The sequence below is a fragment of the Oxyura jamaicensis genome, chromosome 17 (assembly GCF_011077185.1).
Source record: "Oxyura jamaicensis isolate SHBP4307 breed ruddy duck chromosome 17, BPBGC_Ojam_1.0, whole genome shotgun sequence".
Classification (NCBI taxonomy): Eukaryota; Metazoa; Chordata; class Aves; order Anseriformes; family Anatidae; genus Oxyura; species Oxyura jamaicensis.
The window spans coordinates 361,506-377,290 of record NC_048909.1 but is presented as its reverse complement, the minus strand read 5'-3'; the positions used below and the strand labels follow the sequence as shown (position 1 = coordinate 377,290).

At 53.7% G+C, this 15,785-nt stretch overlaps 1 protein-coding gene across 1 annotated transcript; it reads right to left on the bottom strand.

Moving 5' to 3' along the window:
• Window positions 1-3,195: 3,195 nt before the first annotated feature.
• On the bottom strand, window positions 3,196-15,766 carry FBXW5 (F-box and WD repeat domain containing 5). The gene is made up of 8 exons (XM_035341639.1): window positions 15,418-15,766; window positions 13,118-13,275; window positions 12,371-12,545; window positions 11,322-11,470; window positions 9,443-9,929; window positions 7,050-7,197; window positions 5,880-6,092; window positions 3,196-5,224 (listed from the first exon to the last, which is right to left on the bottom strand). The coding sequence occupies exons 1-8, from the start codon at window positions 15,608-15,610 to the stop codon at window positions 4,978-4,980; spliced, it is 1,770 nt and encodes a 589-aa protein (XP_035197530.1). The 5' UTR covers window positions 15,611-15,766; the 3' UTR covers window positions 3,196-4,977.
• Window positions 15,767-15,785: the final 19 nt, after the last annotated feature.

Here is a 15,785-nt window from a genome sequence, read left to right as displayed (position 1 = left end):
TTAAGCAGGACCCTGCCCCTCAGCATTGTGTCACGGGGAGGTGGGTGCAGTGGTGGAAGCTATCTTCAGGCACACATGGATCTCATGAGCTTGCTTTAACTCTGGTTATGAGGCAGTTATGGCAGTGTGGGCACACCAACCTTCCCAGGCCCCAGCACCCTTCCTGGTGTGGGCATAAGCCCTGGCCATGCCCTCCTCTCTGGGAATTACGTGCTCAGGGCCTCCTGGTCACTAGAGCAAGCTCCTTCAGCCTCTTGGAGGGCCTGCAGCCAGCAAGATCAGACTGGAAGGGGCTGGAGAAGTCCCTGAGTGAAGCTTGTGCTGTTGCCTTTGCTGTTTCTGATTTCCTCACACTGCTTCCTTCTGAGAAGCAAATGTTCTGCACCTGTACCCCAGAGAAGGTCTCTGTATTTCGTGGAGAAGAAACTGCTGTCATTTCCCTCCATCATGGCTAGTGAGTCCCTCTGGTGTTGCTTCGTGGTGGCCACATGTAACTCTGGACTGACTGTTAGCCAGGTTGGACTCTTGAGGCCTGCTGCCTTTTTTCCCTGTGCTTTCCTCATCCATCTCATTGCCTAAACGTGACCCATGAGATGCTTGGTTGGCCAGCTGGCTGCTGAGCATCCCCCAGCCCTTATACTTGCCTGGGTCAGCTCTAGCTCCTGCACTGCTCTGCTGGCCTGGAGGGCAGGCACAGAGGCTGCTGTGCCTGGCTGGAGGGCAGTAACCCTCCCCCTTGGTGTGTGTGAATGCAATTGCTCTGCAGGGGGAGTGAATCTCCCTTGGCTGGGAGCTGGTGGGAGCTGCCAGAAGCCTGGAGGCGCTGCTGTGTGCTCCGTGGAGGAGCTTCAGGCCCTGCTCTGCTGGCTGCTGCTGACACTCATTTCTGCAGCCGCTTGCCCAGCATGGGTGGCTCTACCTGCCTGTGGAAGGGTGCTGGGGTGACCTTTCAGCCCCCGTTTGAAGTCTGGTGCAGATCTTATCCCTGCTGCAGTAGCTGCTGTGCCCTAGTCCAGAGTGCAGCTGTGCAGAGGCTGGGGCCTGGAGCAGACTCTGCTGTGTCGCAGGCTGGGCCAGCAGAGCTGGAGTGGGCACAGAAGCAGTGTCCCCAGGCAGCTCCTGCTGGCCCACAGCTGCCCGTGCCCAGCCTGGTGCAGCCAGCAGCAGCCTGGATGGACTACGCTGAGCTCACCTAGGGCTAGCGGGATCACTGCTTTTTGTAAGGGCAGCAGAAGGTAAGGGGAGCAATTTGGATTTGGAAGAGGTCCCTCTCCAGCTGATTCAGGCTTGAGTCAAAGCACAGGGGACTGGCATGGGGAGCGCTCGCGGCTGCCCCTCTCCTTTCAAGCAGTACTTGGAGTGGTGGTGCTGTGTGCGCCTGCGCTGCCTGGCCCCTTGCAGCCCCTGCTTTGTGGAGAGGCGAGGGCTGTGGGTTGGGCAGGGGCTGCCCATGTCTTCCCAAGTGCAGATGGTCAGCATATGGATGTCCGCCTGGAGCAGAGCAGGCCTGGAACGCTTTTGCACCTGCTGCACGCAGCTTCACTGCTTTGTGCAAACTGTCTTTGAGCTTGTCCTGGGTATATGGTATGCCCTGTATTGGCACCCTCACCCTGTTGCCTTAAGAGGGGGGAAAAAAAAAAAAAAAAAAAAAAAAGCAAGGCCTGAACTTTGTGGAGGAGGCCAGGCCCTTTGCTACCCAAGGAGTGTCTCTGCCCACACTTTGCTTGGAGAGGGGAAGGAAAATATCAGCACTAGTGGTTTAGAGTTGAAATTATTGGAGGGTGAGGGGAGGGAGTTTGATCTGGAGCAATCTGTGTCTTTGCTCATGGGGCATTTGCTCAGCACCCCCTGACTGTGGGGGGACCAGGTCTGGCTCTGTAGTGCCTGACAGGACAGCCTCCAGGGAAGGCACCCAGCAGGTGCACAGACTGTGGTGGGGCGTCAGGCTGCGCTGCCAGACAAGCAGACGAGCCTGCTGGCAACTTCGACCTGCCATGTTGTTGGTGTTGTTTCTCTTCCCTTACAACAAGGCTGAGGAAAGGGAGGGCTGGTGCTGAAAATGCTGTCTGGCCCTTTTTCATATTTTTTTTTTTTTTAGCTCTGGGGTTTGCAGGGGTAATTGTAGTGTGTACCACTTGCAGCAGTCTGTGCACTGTGGTGGGAGGGTAACACGTCTTCCCTGGGTGCGACGCTGAAGCTCTCTAGTAGATGGACATTTATCACAAAGCTCAGCTGGATTTTTTGTTTGTTTATTTCACTGTTTGACCACAGCTATTGGAGAGCACCCACCTCAGTCTGTCAATGTGAAATAAGTTTTTTCCTTGAGGATACTATATGGTGAAAACCACTAATAAAAGCAGTTTGAAGAGCTTTGTTGTGTAACTTGTGGAAGGCTGTGGTTCCAACACTGCCCATGGTGGAAAAGGAAGGGCAGGGTCAGGACCGCCTCAGGCAGGGCTGGAGGTTATTTTTGTGCTCAGCGTTCTCAAGCTGCTGGCTCTCTGCAGGAATGCTGCAGCCCTGCTGATTCAAAATAAGCAGGGACACAGTTCCACAGTGGAGCGACCTATGCCCAGGCTTGGCTGCTGAAGATTCAAACACCCAAGAAGCTGCAGGGCTGCTAGGAACAGGCACTGCTGGTGCTGTGCCAGCTTTACAGGGACCAGCAGCAGCCACCAAGGGGACCAGCAGTATGGAGAGGCACAGTGAAGGTGTTACGCGTAGACAATACGAGAGCAGTTAAATTCCTCCAGGACAGGCTGTTTTTTTCTATCAATTCTTAGGTGCTAAGCTCCAGCCTTCATTTTGTTTTGGGTACTTTACAACAGTCACTGCAGTGCAGGCCCAGTCCAGGCACCTTGCAGGAGCTGCAGCACTGGACCAGGTCCTTTTACTTGCACATCCATAGAAGAGACAGGGAGGGGTACGACACAAGTGGCCTGTCCCCTCTCAGGAGGGGCAAGTTTCTCACAGGGCAGCTGGCACCAATTCATGCAGACAGAGGTGCTGCCTGATGCAAACGGCAGAAGGCTGAAAGCCTGATAGGGGACAGTGGTGACTGGTCCAGCTCCTGTCCTGTCTTAGAACAACAGCTACTTTTGCAGGGGCTTGAGCAGACAGAGCAGTATTGTGCTTCTAGCTTCAGTAGGAAAAAAAAAAAAAAAACTACTAGGAAAAACAAACTCGCATTGCAGAGATGCTTTAGCAGAATATTTATTCAATGCCATAGTGAAGAGCAAAACTTGGTACAAACATAAACCCTCACTGCCTTGCTCACTACTACACTGAGCCAAGGGGAAAAACATTTCACTGTCTTGGGGGAGGAGAGGAGGAAGGTAGAGACTCTGCTCCTTTGATGTGCAATTGGACAGAGCTGGATTCAGATCCTGTGTGCACACCCATAGACACACACACACACAAAGGACTCCCTTGGTTCTAGAAGTCCTGCGAAGACAGAAAACCTGAGTACGGGGCACTTACTGGGGCAGAGCAAGAAGGGTACAGACCCTCTTGCCAAGGGCTTTAGGAGCTGTTAAAGCCATCAGTGCATATCAAGACAGTATCTGCTGCCTCCATTTACATTTACAACTCAAGGCTGTGAGTGGCACAGACAACTGCCCAGGTACTCCCATGCTGAAGAGACCCGAAGCTGCTCTTCCAGCCCATGCTGAGAGTTTGGCTCCCTTCCATACTCTGCCAGGAGCCCAGCTCCCAGAAGTAATTGTAGCTCCTGGGGTCACTGCTGGCCCTGGGAGTGGTGGGCCCCTGCTGTCTAGGCCAAGACAAGATTAGGAGCTTAATTTTAGACTCTAACATTTGGCTACCTGCTAGAGAGAGAAAAGCTTCAGGGACAAATACAGAGTAAACAACACTGAGTTCAAAATAGCTTAAAGTAAGCCAGCTCCTGCCCTCAAGAGTCTTTGTGGGGAGCTGATCGCTGAACCCAAGAGGAGTCAACCCAGGTGGAAGGAAGCTTATTCGAATGTCACTTCGGACAAGAAGGCTGTACCTCGACCCATTCACCTACGGGTGCCTACAACTATTCACAGAGAACATACCAAGAGAACCTAAAGTGCCAGTTTGAGTGGCATAGGAGGGAAATGACCATGAGACAGCCAAGTGACATCAGCCATCCTCACAACTGCCCCCTGGGAAGGGTCAGCAGATCCTCTGGAATGAACGTGTTACCAATGCCATAGCTTATTTAACTGCTATGGAGCAGAGGAAGATGGGGGCAAAGCCAGCACCAAGTTACCACCAGCTCCCCCCCTCTCAGATTTGGAAACTGGTGGTACCACCATTTGGTTGCTAATCAAATGCACTGGCAGGGCAGCACCAAATGCCACAGACACCAGCCAGGCCCCTCCAGCCCTGCGCCAGCCCTGCCTCCCCTGCTGCCATCACTTTCAGCCCTCGCTGCCCTCCACGGCTGTAACATTGTGTTGAGAGGCACTCAGCACACCTAGCAGCCAGACGAGTTACCCATGGAGGTTTGGGACAGACAAACATTAATAAAACTAGTATATTAAAAGAGTCCTGCAGTAAGGCAGCACAGCACTGTACCACTGCTTTTGCCAAGTGCTCTGCAGCCAGTAGCTCTCACTGAGGTCAGCCACGTCCCAGGCCCACACAGCAGAAATCCCCAAGACATGCCTCAGTCTGTTCTCAGATGCCAAAGCTCACCCAGAGAGAGCTGTGACCAAGTAGCAGCGTTTGTGATAAGCTGTGGGGAGGCTACCCTGCAGTGACCAGCTCGGGCTGCTGTCCACCATGCCCAGGAACAGGTCCTCAGCTCTTATGTTCTGTCTTTGAATCAGATGCTCTGAGGAGGAAGTAGTTCCCACTACTGGGGTCCCTCCTGACTCAGCTGATGGGATTGGTGTGCCCAGAGCTCGTCTCTGTTGTGCAGGGCTCAAAGCTCTGCAAGCTCCAGAAGTGGCTGCAGTGAGGAAGCTGCAGGAGCAGGTGAACCTGGATTCAGCTTTTCTGGTTCATGAGCCAGGAGAAGAGCAGTTTCCTGGGCCTGGGCTTCCTGGCCTGCTGGATTCGCACTGTGCGAGGGGAGCGCCACACCTTGATGGTTGTGTCATCACTGGCTGTCAGGAGCAGCTCCTGCTCGACTGGGCTGAAGGCCACTGAGTTGACCACATTGTCGTGCTGTAGTTTGGCCAGGCAGATGTTGTAGTGCCGGTCCCAGATGTAGCCATGGCGATCTTCTGCTCCACTGCATCAGACAAGACACCAGTAAGGAAAAACCCAGGCAGCCCTGATAACCTGCTTCCCCCAGGCCCTTCCTTCTGCACAGAGGCAGCAGCTGCTTTGACCCAGCCAAAAGCCCCAGCCTCCATCTGTAGTCCCATCACCTACCAGCACTCAACCCGGGCAAGCAAATCCCCTCTGCAACCCAGACTTTGCCATAGGCAGAGGTGGATTCCCAGTAGTGAAATGAGGCCTCACAGCAGCAGCAAGAAAAGCCCTTCAAAGCAATACAGGCACGTGAACATGCTGTGTGCCTGAACCCACGGCCAGACTCACACCACGGCACCTGCAGTGAACCCACCTTGTTCTGGGCTGCAGCAAGGACCATCCCTGCAACTCACCCTACAGCACCTGCTGCCTGCAGCTCCTAAGAGGGCAGATCACCACCCACCGCTAAACATGCCACAGTCCAAAATTTCCTCTTTCCTTGCTGATTTCACAACAGAACCAGAGCAGACCACCTTTATTAGCACCCTTTGATTCTGTCACTCTGCTTTTTACAAGCCTCCCGTTTCCTGCTCTGCTCACAGGAGTTTTCAGCCCTGCTTGCACAAGCCAGCCTGCAGTGCAACACACAAGGCCCTCCTTGTGTGATCCTGCCCATCCCCATCACCACATACCTTGCCACAAAGTCTCTGCTGACATCCAGGAAGATGAAGAAGCACTCCTCATTGGGTGTGTAGGCCCGATGTGCACGGAGGGCTCTTTTCACTTCCTTCATTGTCTTCAGGTCAAACACATGAAGATCGATCTCCTCAGCGATGGGGGGTGGCTGCATTGGGTCAGAGATGATGCAGTCCTGAGGCCAGGCACGGCTGTTCACATACAGGTATCTTGGGAAGGGGAGCAGAAGCATTATCCTGAGCCTCACTGCATGCTCCAAAGCTCCTGAAGCCCCAGCTGTAAAAGCCTTTCCCCAACACAGGCAGGCAGGGAGGGGGGTGAACAGTTGCCCTGGTCCTTAGCAAGCCCACAGTTCTGCTCTCTGAAATTCAGGCTGAAACACAGCAACATGGTGATGAACCATTTCCTACCTCACCCGGAAAGAAATGGGCCACCACAACAGGGTTGATGGGCCCTAGAGACTAGGTTGAGCCTCTTTCATCTCATTAAAACCAACTCCAAAGATGGCCTAGCCCTCTGTCTCAGGAGCAGGCTGGGGGCAGCTCCACTGTTCTTCCGAGGCTCCTTGCCTGACCTGATCCTGAACTGGGCTCAGCAGCACGGGAAGATTTCCTGCTGAGATCTGGGGAGATGCTCAGATGTACGCACACCATCAGTACTAGGACCTAAGCATAGGTCCTAGTAGCAGGTAGCCCATGCAGGCTCCCTGCTCCAGCCACCAGGCCAGCAGCATTCCACCATCAAAGGTCTGAAACTGCTCCCAGGTCTGGGATAAATACAGCAGGGCCACGTGCTCTTTCAGAGCACATGCCTTATCTTCCAGAAGGTGAAGTTCATTCACTGCCAGCACTCAGGGGAAGACAAGTAACCACTATCCTGTCAGCTATGTGCAAGTACACAAATAGGTCCCTGGGGACAACCTCGGCCTGCAGGCATTTGAGTGAGGTGGCCCAGCTGCTGAGATTTTTTTTTAACCGTTTTGCACAGACAGTACCTGAGCAGCCCTAATGCAGAGTACCTCACCTCAACCTGATGCAGACAAGTCTCCTCTGTAATTTTTCTCCCATTCACCCCTAAGTCTTCCAACAGCTGTCACCCAAACCCTCCAGTGTATGACACCAGCAGGCAGCACCCACCCTGCTTGCCTCCCATCTCATCATGCTCACCTGTGGTCAGGGGAGAGGCCCATGCCAATGATGTGCCCATGGATGTCAATGACGTGATCCAGTGAGTCAAAGAACTCATCCGAGCGCCTCTCCTCCCCAAGCACTGGCCCAGCAGTCGTCATCTGATGGGGCAAGATTCTTTTAATCCCTTGAGGACAAAAAGGAGAATCAGGGCATTCTGCAGGGTGCTGCCAACAGATAAGCAGGGCTGATGGAAGTCCCCAGGCTTCAAGAATGGACTTCCCTCTGTGCTGCTAAGAAAGGAGAACTGGCTCATTTATGGCCAAGGACCGAGGGAGGGACTGGCAGAGGGCTCCTGTCCATGCCAGCTGTTCACAGGCTCTCGCTAGCAGTGCTTTTGGCCAGAACAGCGCGTACAAGTGACATGCTGGCAGATTCAGCCCCAGCTGCAAGCTGCCCAGTGCCCAGCTGCCAACCCAGCAGGTGCAGCCGCACCTGGCCCCAAGCCTCCCACCAGGCCACGGTGCTCCTAGGAAGCTGCCCTGGCCTGGGAGGCATGCTGGATCCAGCAAGGTTCTCTTTACCCACCCCCTTGTAAATCAGTAAATCATTGGGCTGTGCCCATCTCCTCCAGTACCCACTCTGGAGAAGGCCCATGAGATGCGCTGGCTGCACAGGGTTTCCTCCTGTCGCCGTCAAGCACAGCTGGGGGTCAGCCTGGAAAGCTTCAAGAACAAGGGTTTAAGCCAGAGCTAGACTCAGTTTTTGAACTTCCTGACAAAGGGAGATGCATGCTATGGGTCAAGCCCTCTCCCTTCCAGCTCCAGAAAGAGGTCCCAAACACAAACCATATGCAATGGCTTCCTGGAGGCCTCCCACAAACCTCAGCAGCTCTTGGGCACACGTGGGCTCAGCCCTCCCTGTGTGCCCAAAAGAAGTTGGAAGACCGTCCCACTGCCCCTCCAAGGGACTCACCGCTAACCACCCTTGTTTGTAGCCCTCTCCCACAGGAGAACAAGGCAGGGTTTACACCACACTGTGCCTCTGGGGCCCTTCGCATCACACAGTTGAACCTAGGCAGCCCAGGACCTTCACCCAACTGTCACTGCTCACCAGCATCTTCTTCCTCACTTGGGCGTCACTAAGCTCCCAGTTTCAAACTCTGCTATGTGATCTCCACATGCATGAGCCAACAGAACAGGCAGATTTGCCCATGAGTCAAGCTTTCCACCAGCACAAGGGAGACAGGAACTCAAAGGGACCTCTTGCAGAAGTGCTCATGTGCAGCAGACCAGGTGAGATAGCGCCGATGCCCAGAAGTGGGCCCAGCTGCACACGCAGCGCAGCTCCTACCAGCACCACCAGCCCAGCAGACTGGCGAGAGGCAGCATAACAGCAAGTTCTTCCAAGTACCAGCTCCTTGGGGGAAGACAGCAGATGCACAAAGGCTGGTTCAGCGACACACAAACCTGCTTGCAGAGGCTGAGCCATGGCAGACCACCCGTCATGCCGTGGTGCTGCTAGGGTAGGGCCAGGCTGAACTCTACCACATCTGCCTGCAGCCTCAGCGAGGGATAGGAGCACAGAGCATCACAGCTACACTCGGTCCAGGCTGCATTCCTGTCTTAGGTGGGTAAGGACTGAGTGACTCTTCTCCAGGTGGTCTACAGCTTTGGAAACAGCCTTTCCTTGCCTTACTGGGCTGTGCTGGTGGTGTAGGCCCAAGTTACAGGAAGGTTAGAAGAGCCTGAGGCCATAATTGCGCAAGTATCAAAATAACTGCAACTGCCTGGCTTTACGGAAGAATCTTCTTGCGTGGAAGCAGCTCTCCTTCCCTCCTTCCATTTCTACTAATCTGTCTGGTCCTTTCCACTAAACTAGCTTTAGGAGCTTTTTGAAAAGCAGGCAGACTATCTGCTTCTGCTCATCACTGCACTGATTTATAACTTCAGTCTCTCCCAGTTCCAGTGCCTCAGCAAGAGTGCCTCAGCAAGAGTGCAGACTAGCCTTGTTCCAATGCCCTCCCCAACCTCCACAGGGAGGCTAGGATTGAGGCCCTCCCACAATCGGGGCAACCACTGCCCTTCACATCCGCCCACCGGTGTGCAACTTGTGACTGATGTTAAATCATTCTTGATTTCCTGCTTAGTCCTCACCATGACATTCTTGCGTCACCAAGCGTCAAACCTGGTAGCAACAAAACAACCACAAGGCAAGTGCTTGTGGGAGAGAACCCTCTCCAGTTACTGAAGGCATCTCAAAAGCTTCTGGCCCTGTATTGAGAATGCAGCCTGAGCAGAACTGCAACTCAGTCACCACAAACAAGTGGCAAATTAACACAGGTCTTTTCCAGATTCAGATTTGGACTGTAGCTGCAGCCCACACCCCCCTACAAAGGCAGACATGCCCCGGAGCTCAAACCACAGCCTTACCTATCTGATGTGGAGAATAGGTGAGGCATCCTGTGGTGAAGATTAAGTATTTTGTCTTGCTGTTGCTCTCTGTGGGGAGCAGGTTCACCTCAGGTGGTTTAGTTCTGTTGCGTATGAACAGCTCAGCCACCTTGGTCTCCAACTCGGTCTCAGTCATAGCAGGCCTCACACGACCCTCCATGATATCATCAAAGAACTGCTGTAGCCCGTCCTCCGCTGTCACACCCCCGTCATCTGGCAATTCCTGTACTGCTGGCTCTGGAGTCTGCTTGGGCTTGGCCTCCTCTTCTTCACTGTCACTGCCAAGATCAAAGACTGGGCAGGTGGAGATGGAGGAGGCAGCCAGCTGCTCCTCATAGTCCAGGAGCAGGTCTGGGGAATCATACCGGCTGCAGTCAGCCACCATCACGGTCCGGATAGTGCTGGCATTCAGATTCTGGATTTTGAACAGTCTCTTCACTACATTCACATTCTCAGACTCTACACCCTGGGAGCAAATAAGAGAAATAAGCAGGAATCACCTCACCACAACATCGCTCATACAGCCTCTGCTCAAACTAAGAGATGCTGCCCTGAACTTGAGCCCATGGTGCAGACACCAGTCACGCACTGACACCTCTCAGCACTGCTCTCTGTGCATCTCTAAGCATCGCCATGAGTGCTGGCCCAAGAGGCTGGCCAGCTCTGCTATATTTCTTCCCATCTTGGAGGTGGGCTTGCTGAAACAAAAAGGTAGGGCCAGGCTTTTGCTGGCAGACGACAGCTGAGCTGGGAACTCAGAGGCCAGGCAGCCTTGCTCCCACCTTCCTGCCTGAGATCATTAGCTGGCACTGCTTGTGGCATTACAAGAATTTCAGGAACAGGCCTTCGTGATAAACAGGTGCAGTGGGAAGTGCCATCCCTCTAGCCTACACAAAGCAGAGGGAGAGGACCTCAGTACTCTTGGAGTTTGCATGTGCCCCTCAGCAGCATCAGATGACTATCAGCTCCCAGAAATAAGCAAGTCTCTTCCTACCTAGCTGCTTCTGCTGTCTGAAACTGCACTTCAATATTTCTATCAAACTGGGCAAAGTCCTTCCTTGCCTCTTGGAGATGGATGAGTTAATGCTGTAATGTCAGTGCAGCACAGAGATGTGTTTTTTGAAAGGATCCCTGCTACCACAGGTAATTTCACCTAGGACCAGCATCAAAGGTTTGTGTTGATAAAAACAAACAAAAAAAAAAGTACAAGACACCAGGACGTGCAGCTGTGACACTGGGACAGAGGTAAGATGGAGGAGCAACATGTCTGAGCAGCACAAGTAGCAGAAAATGACCAAGCTGTCTAGAACCAGCACACACTGATCTCTGAGTCTCATCACAGCATAACAGACAGCACCTGGCCCACAAACCTCAGTAGTAGCAGGCAGGACTGAACCCAGCCTCCCAGCCACCTCCAGGGAGCAATGCCATGAGCTGCCAAGTGGAAGAATGGTCACTGCTCAGATACATGACAGGTTGCAGCCACCCCAAGCTGAGCTTTATAATGGGAGCCTTGAGGACCTCAGTGACCTTGCTGCAGTTCATCTGTTCTCCTGTTCAGCAAAACATACTCTAGGGCACTCCACTCAAGTCTTCATCACAATTAATGGAACAGGAATTAATGGGAGCAGAGGATAGAGGAAGAACATTGCAACAGATACCATAATACCAAGCGTGGAGAAACTTCATGCCAGGATTGCCTCAAGCTCAATACTCAGAAGGCAAATCAAAGGAGATAAACAGGGCAGACAAGGGACTCAGCCACTGTTCCCCTCTCCCATCCACTCAGCAGCTTTTCCTCCCACAAGAGGCAGCAGGAAGCTGTACTGCCTGTGGAGCTGGAACAAAGGCACCTTACCTGGAAAGCGTTGTTCAGCCAGAGCACAGAACAGGAGGTTATACGCCCAATCCGATGCAGATTGCCAGATATCAAGTTGGTTTCATTCAGCCAACAGCCAAACACATCATAGGGTTTATTCCTCACCCTGGAAAGCAGAGTGAAGTTCTCTGGAAGGGAGGGGAAACAAGCATGAGGTGATGGCTCCTGACAAGGGTCCTGGAGAAACCACGGCAGAAGGTAGGGGAAGTGGATTCAAAGTTCAGCCTACAGCACTGATGCAGCACCTTCACCACAAGCTGAGCAGACACTGCCCAAACACCATCCAGCCTCCAGGCACTGTTACAGACACAGATTATTTCTCTCTTCTATGGCAATTTGTGGCAAGTACATGCACCAGGGTAAACAAAGCATAAGGATAGCCAGATAGAGTAATCTAGCTACATAGCCCTTCTCCAAGCATGGCCCAAAGCAGACACCCCAAGGACAAGAATAAGTCACACACACAGATCTTCGCACACTCTCATCCTTCCACACCATGACTTAGGGCCTTTCTGGACAAGAGAGCTGTGCCTTTAGCAACAGTCCTTGGTTTTGGGACAGCAGCACAGAGATGGCAAGAAACAATACAGCTGGATTTAGTGGGTTTCACAGAACTGCAACAGAAAAGGAAGAGCAGGACAGAATGACTGCGCCTCAAACGACATGAGGCCTCAGGGCAAGACTAGCACTGCTCAAGTCAGAAATGGTGGCTTCAGGACAATTGGTAATGTGGACAACTCTTGCCTTGCCCAGACTTACTTAGAGCTGAAATTAAATGAGAACACACATACACACCACACTGCACTTTCAGGTGATGACATGATGTCCTGAGCAGAGTTATCCCTACGGGTATCCAGAAGGTTTACCCTAAGGAACTGTGATTGAGACCTCTTTGCACAGATGGTGGAAGGCAGGACAAGCAGAGGTCAGGGCCGCAGCATACAAAGGGCAAGTGGAAGAAAGAAGCCCCAGCTCCCACCACTTTACATATTCCAGGAAGCCTCAGTGAAGGCAAGGGCAGTATTTACCCATGCTGATTACGGCAATCTCTCCTGACGAGGAGTTGTGAGGCCCCACAAAGACACCTGATACCAGAAGGAGGGAGTCATCAGAGTTGAACTGGGAGAACTGTGTGTAGCTCCAATTGTATGGCCTCATGTTGGAGCTGTGCTGCAGGGAGATGTCCATCTCATTGCTCCAGATCTACAGACAGATAAATGAACAGTCAGGAAGCTGTAAGAAGCCTGAGGGCTGTTCTACTCCATCTGTCCTGCCAGCTTTCACCCGCAACAAAAAAAATTATCGAAGACCATACGTAAACACCTCCAAGTCCCAATTTCCCTGTCAACTCCCTTGACAGAAAACGGCCAACAGCTTTGGAGAGCAGCTAAATGCAGGACTTCTCCAAACTTCTCTATCAGCCAGGCAGTCACAGTTATCGCCACAGTTGGATTTAAGCATGTTGAGAGAGATTTCTCTCAAGACAACCACTCATGCAAGACTGCAGTAGGTCCTTACCTCCACACTGTTAGACCCAAGGCAGGACCAATTTGCACCTAGAAAGCAGCCAGAGCCAGAAAGCACCTTCCAGACTACAACTGCAAGAGACATTATTGCTGTGGCTTTGAGAACAACATAGCACCTTCAGGAAAAGGAATAAGTCCAGGGACAGCTGGTCAAACCTCACCTCCCCACAGCTTTCCTGAATGCTACTCTCACAGCTGAGCCCTACTAAATCAAAACAAAGTTTTGTGCAGGGAATGCTACCGCCTTACCTTAACAGTACAGTCTTTGGAGCACGAGGCAAACAAACAGCCAGAGTGGGAGAAGCTGAGGTGCAAAACCTGGTCATTGTGCTCCTTCAGAGCCTGCACTTCAATGCAAGGGATGGTGTCGTAGAGCCTCTGGAACTCGTCATACCAGGAGACGGCAGCTGGAAGAGAAGCAGGAACACTTGACAGGAATGCAAATGGCAGAGAAGTAACAGACCTGAGCTGAACACAGCAGCTGCAGAATCAGCCTTTAATAAAGCACAGCTCTGCCTGCCATCAGCAATACCAGGAGCTCCGCTGTGGCTCCAGTCCCTGCAGCTTCAGTTGTCTTGGCAGAGCTTAACATTTTTCTCAGTAGTTTCTCCACTCTCCCCCACAAGAAAAATCCTTTCTTCTAACAAACACACAACTTCTCACCATATCACTGCTTTCTAAGCTACTACAGTCACTGCAAGAAACATCCAGGGCAGAGCTACTAGCTATCTAACAACAACTTAGGTCATGACAAAACAGCAGTCAGAACTGCAGACGTGCACAAACAAATCTGTCATGTGATGAAAGGGAAATTGCTCCTCAGGGCACGGGGCTCCACTCTGATTATCTGTGTCTTGTCTGACAGAATTAAGAAAGTTTCAGAAGGCCTATGAGACCAGGAAAGAACATCTCTGTGAGACAAAAGATTGGGGAAACAAAAGAGAAGAACTGGAGCTAGATACAAAACGTCAAGGCAGAAGGAGAGTCCTGCAGTAGAGGTGCCTGGAATACACTCAGAGAAGTCATACTGACTGCTAGTAAAGAGACAAATAATGAGGAAGATCTTTAATGAAGTACCCAATAAGGCAGTCCACAGAGTTCTTGCAGCAGCAAATCCCAAGGAAGCAAAGAGTTTGACATTTATATGGATAATGGCCAACTTCCCTCGTTAGACTCAACAGGACACGTTTTTTGGAACTCACTGCAGCCCCAGGAGGCACCTGCTCCTGGGGCAGGGAGCAGCTTGCTGCCAGCACATCCCACCACTGCTCACAGGGCAGGGCGCTTTGTCCCCCTCTGAGGCTCTTGCTCCCAGCACAGCCAGCAGGGATGCAGTCAGGACAGATCCCATCTGGCCAAACAATCCCAATGCTTATGAGAGCCGTTGGATGCCACTCACCACACCACAGAGCCGCTCAAGCCAGGCAGGCTTGCAAGGCATTTCCCCAACTCCTGGGACTGCCCACCTACCCTGCCATCATCCCCCAGAGGATGATTTCCACAGCTTGGGAGGTGCGCAAACACATAACTGTGCCACACCGACTGCTCACTCCCAGATAACAAGGCAGCTGTCAGCTTACTCAATTCAAGAGACACGCAGCAAATGAGACTGGCCAAAGAGCCTCAGATAAAACCTAAAGATAACATCTTCAATACAAAGGAGCTCCAGGGACTGCACAAGCAAAATCAAGCAACCTGCACAGTCACATCCACAACTTCTCCACTCTTCCTCAGAGCTCTTTTGCACTGGTGTTCCCTGATGCAGAGAGACAGGTTCCCCGCTGCTTGATCCTCCTGGCTTCTTCCCACCCTTCTGTAGCAAGTATAGCCAGAGAGCCAGCAGCCGTTTCTCTCTGCCATGGCCAATGCTGGGAACACAACACACATCCTGGGGGCCACGGCTCTCCTGGGCCTCCGCAGCACACTGGGAAGGGACATTTCTGATTCCCAGACAGGCCCAGCTAGATGGCAAGAACTCCTGTCCCCAGGTCCTGTCTCAGCTGTTATGACAGAACCGGGTTACTTTCCTCGATGGGACCAAAGTGCTTTCAGCACCTGCTCCTCAGCAAGAGAGCGGCAGCAGAGAACAATCCTGTAACCGCCCTCACCGAGACTGCTGGGGGCTTCACCCAGGCAGGGCCGAACAAGGTGCACAGCCAGCGCCGCCTGCTCATTTTCCCATTGCGAGCAGAGCCCAAGATCAAGTCTGACCTGCCCCGGCAAAGTGGGTCAGCCGCCGCGTTAACACCTGCCCGCCGTGCAGTCACCCCGCTGCACGCCCCCCCCCCCGCTGCAGGCAGCCGGCGTAACGCCGCGCCTTGCCAGCCACGCTGCGGCTGCCGCCCGCGGACACAGCGCGAGCGGCTAACGCCCGCTTCCAGAGCTCCCGAGCGCGGACGAGAAGAGGGCAGAGCCCGGAGCTGAGACGGGGCAGAGCCGCGCGGCCCTGCCAGGAAGAGCCGGCGGCGATCGCCGTGGGCCTGGCTCCCCCCGGCCCCGGCCCCGGCCCGGCCCCGGCCCGACCCGGCCCCGGCCCGCCCGCAGCGCACCTGGGTGCCGGGGCACCTCGCGGGAGACGCGGTAGTAGCGGTAGAAGAGCTCCTTCCACAGGAACTCGTCGCGGGCGACGGCGCGCCACTGCTGGCACACGAGCCCCACCGAGAGCACGTCGGCGTGGTCCAGGTACAGGAAGATCTCGAAGAGGACGCTGTCGGGAAGCAGGGGGCCGCCGCCCGCGTCCATCGTGTCATCCTGCCGCCGCGCCTCGCGGGGCCGGGGCGGTGCGGTGCGGAGCGGAGCGGAGCGGCCCGGGCACCCCACGGCCCCCGCCGGACCCGCACCGGCACCCGGCTCGCCGCGGCCCCGCCTCCCTCGCGCGCCGCTTCCGCTCCGGCCCCGCGGGCCGCTCTGGCCGCCG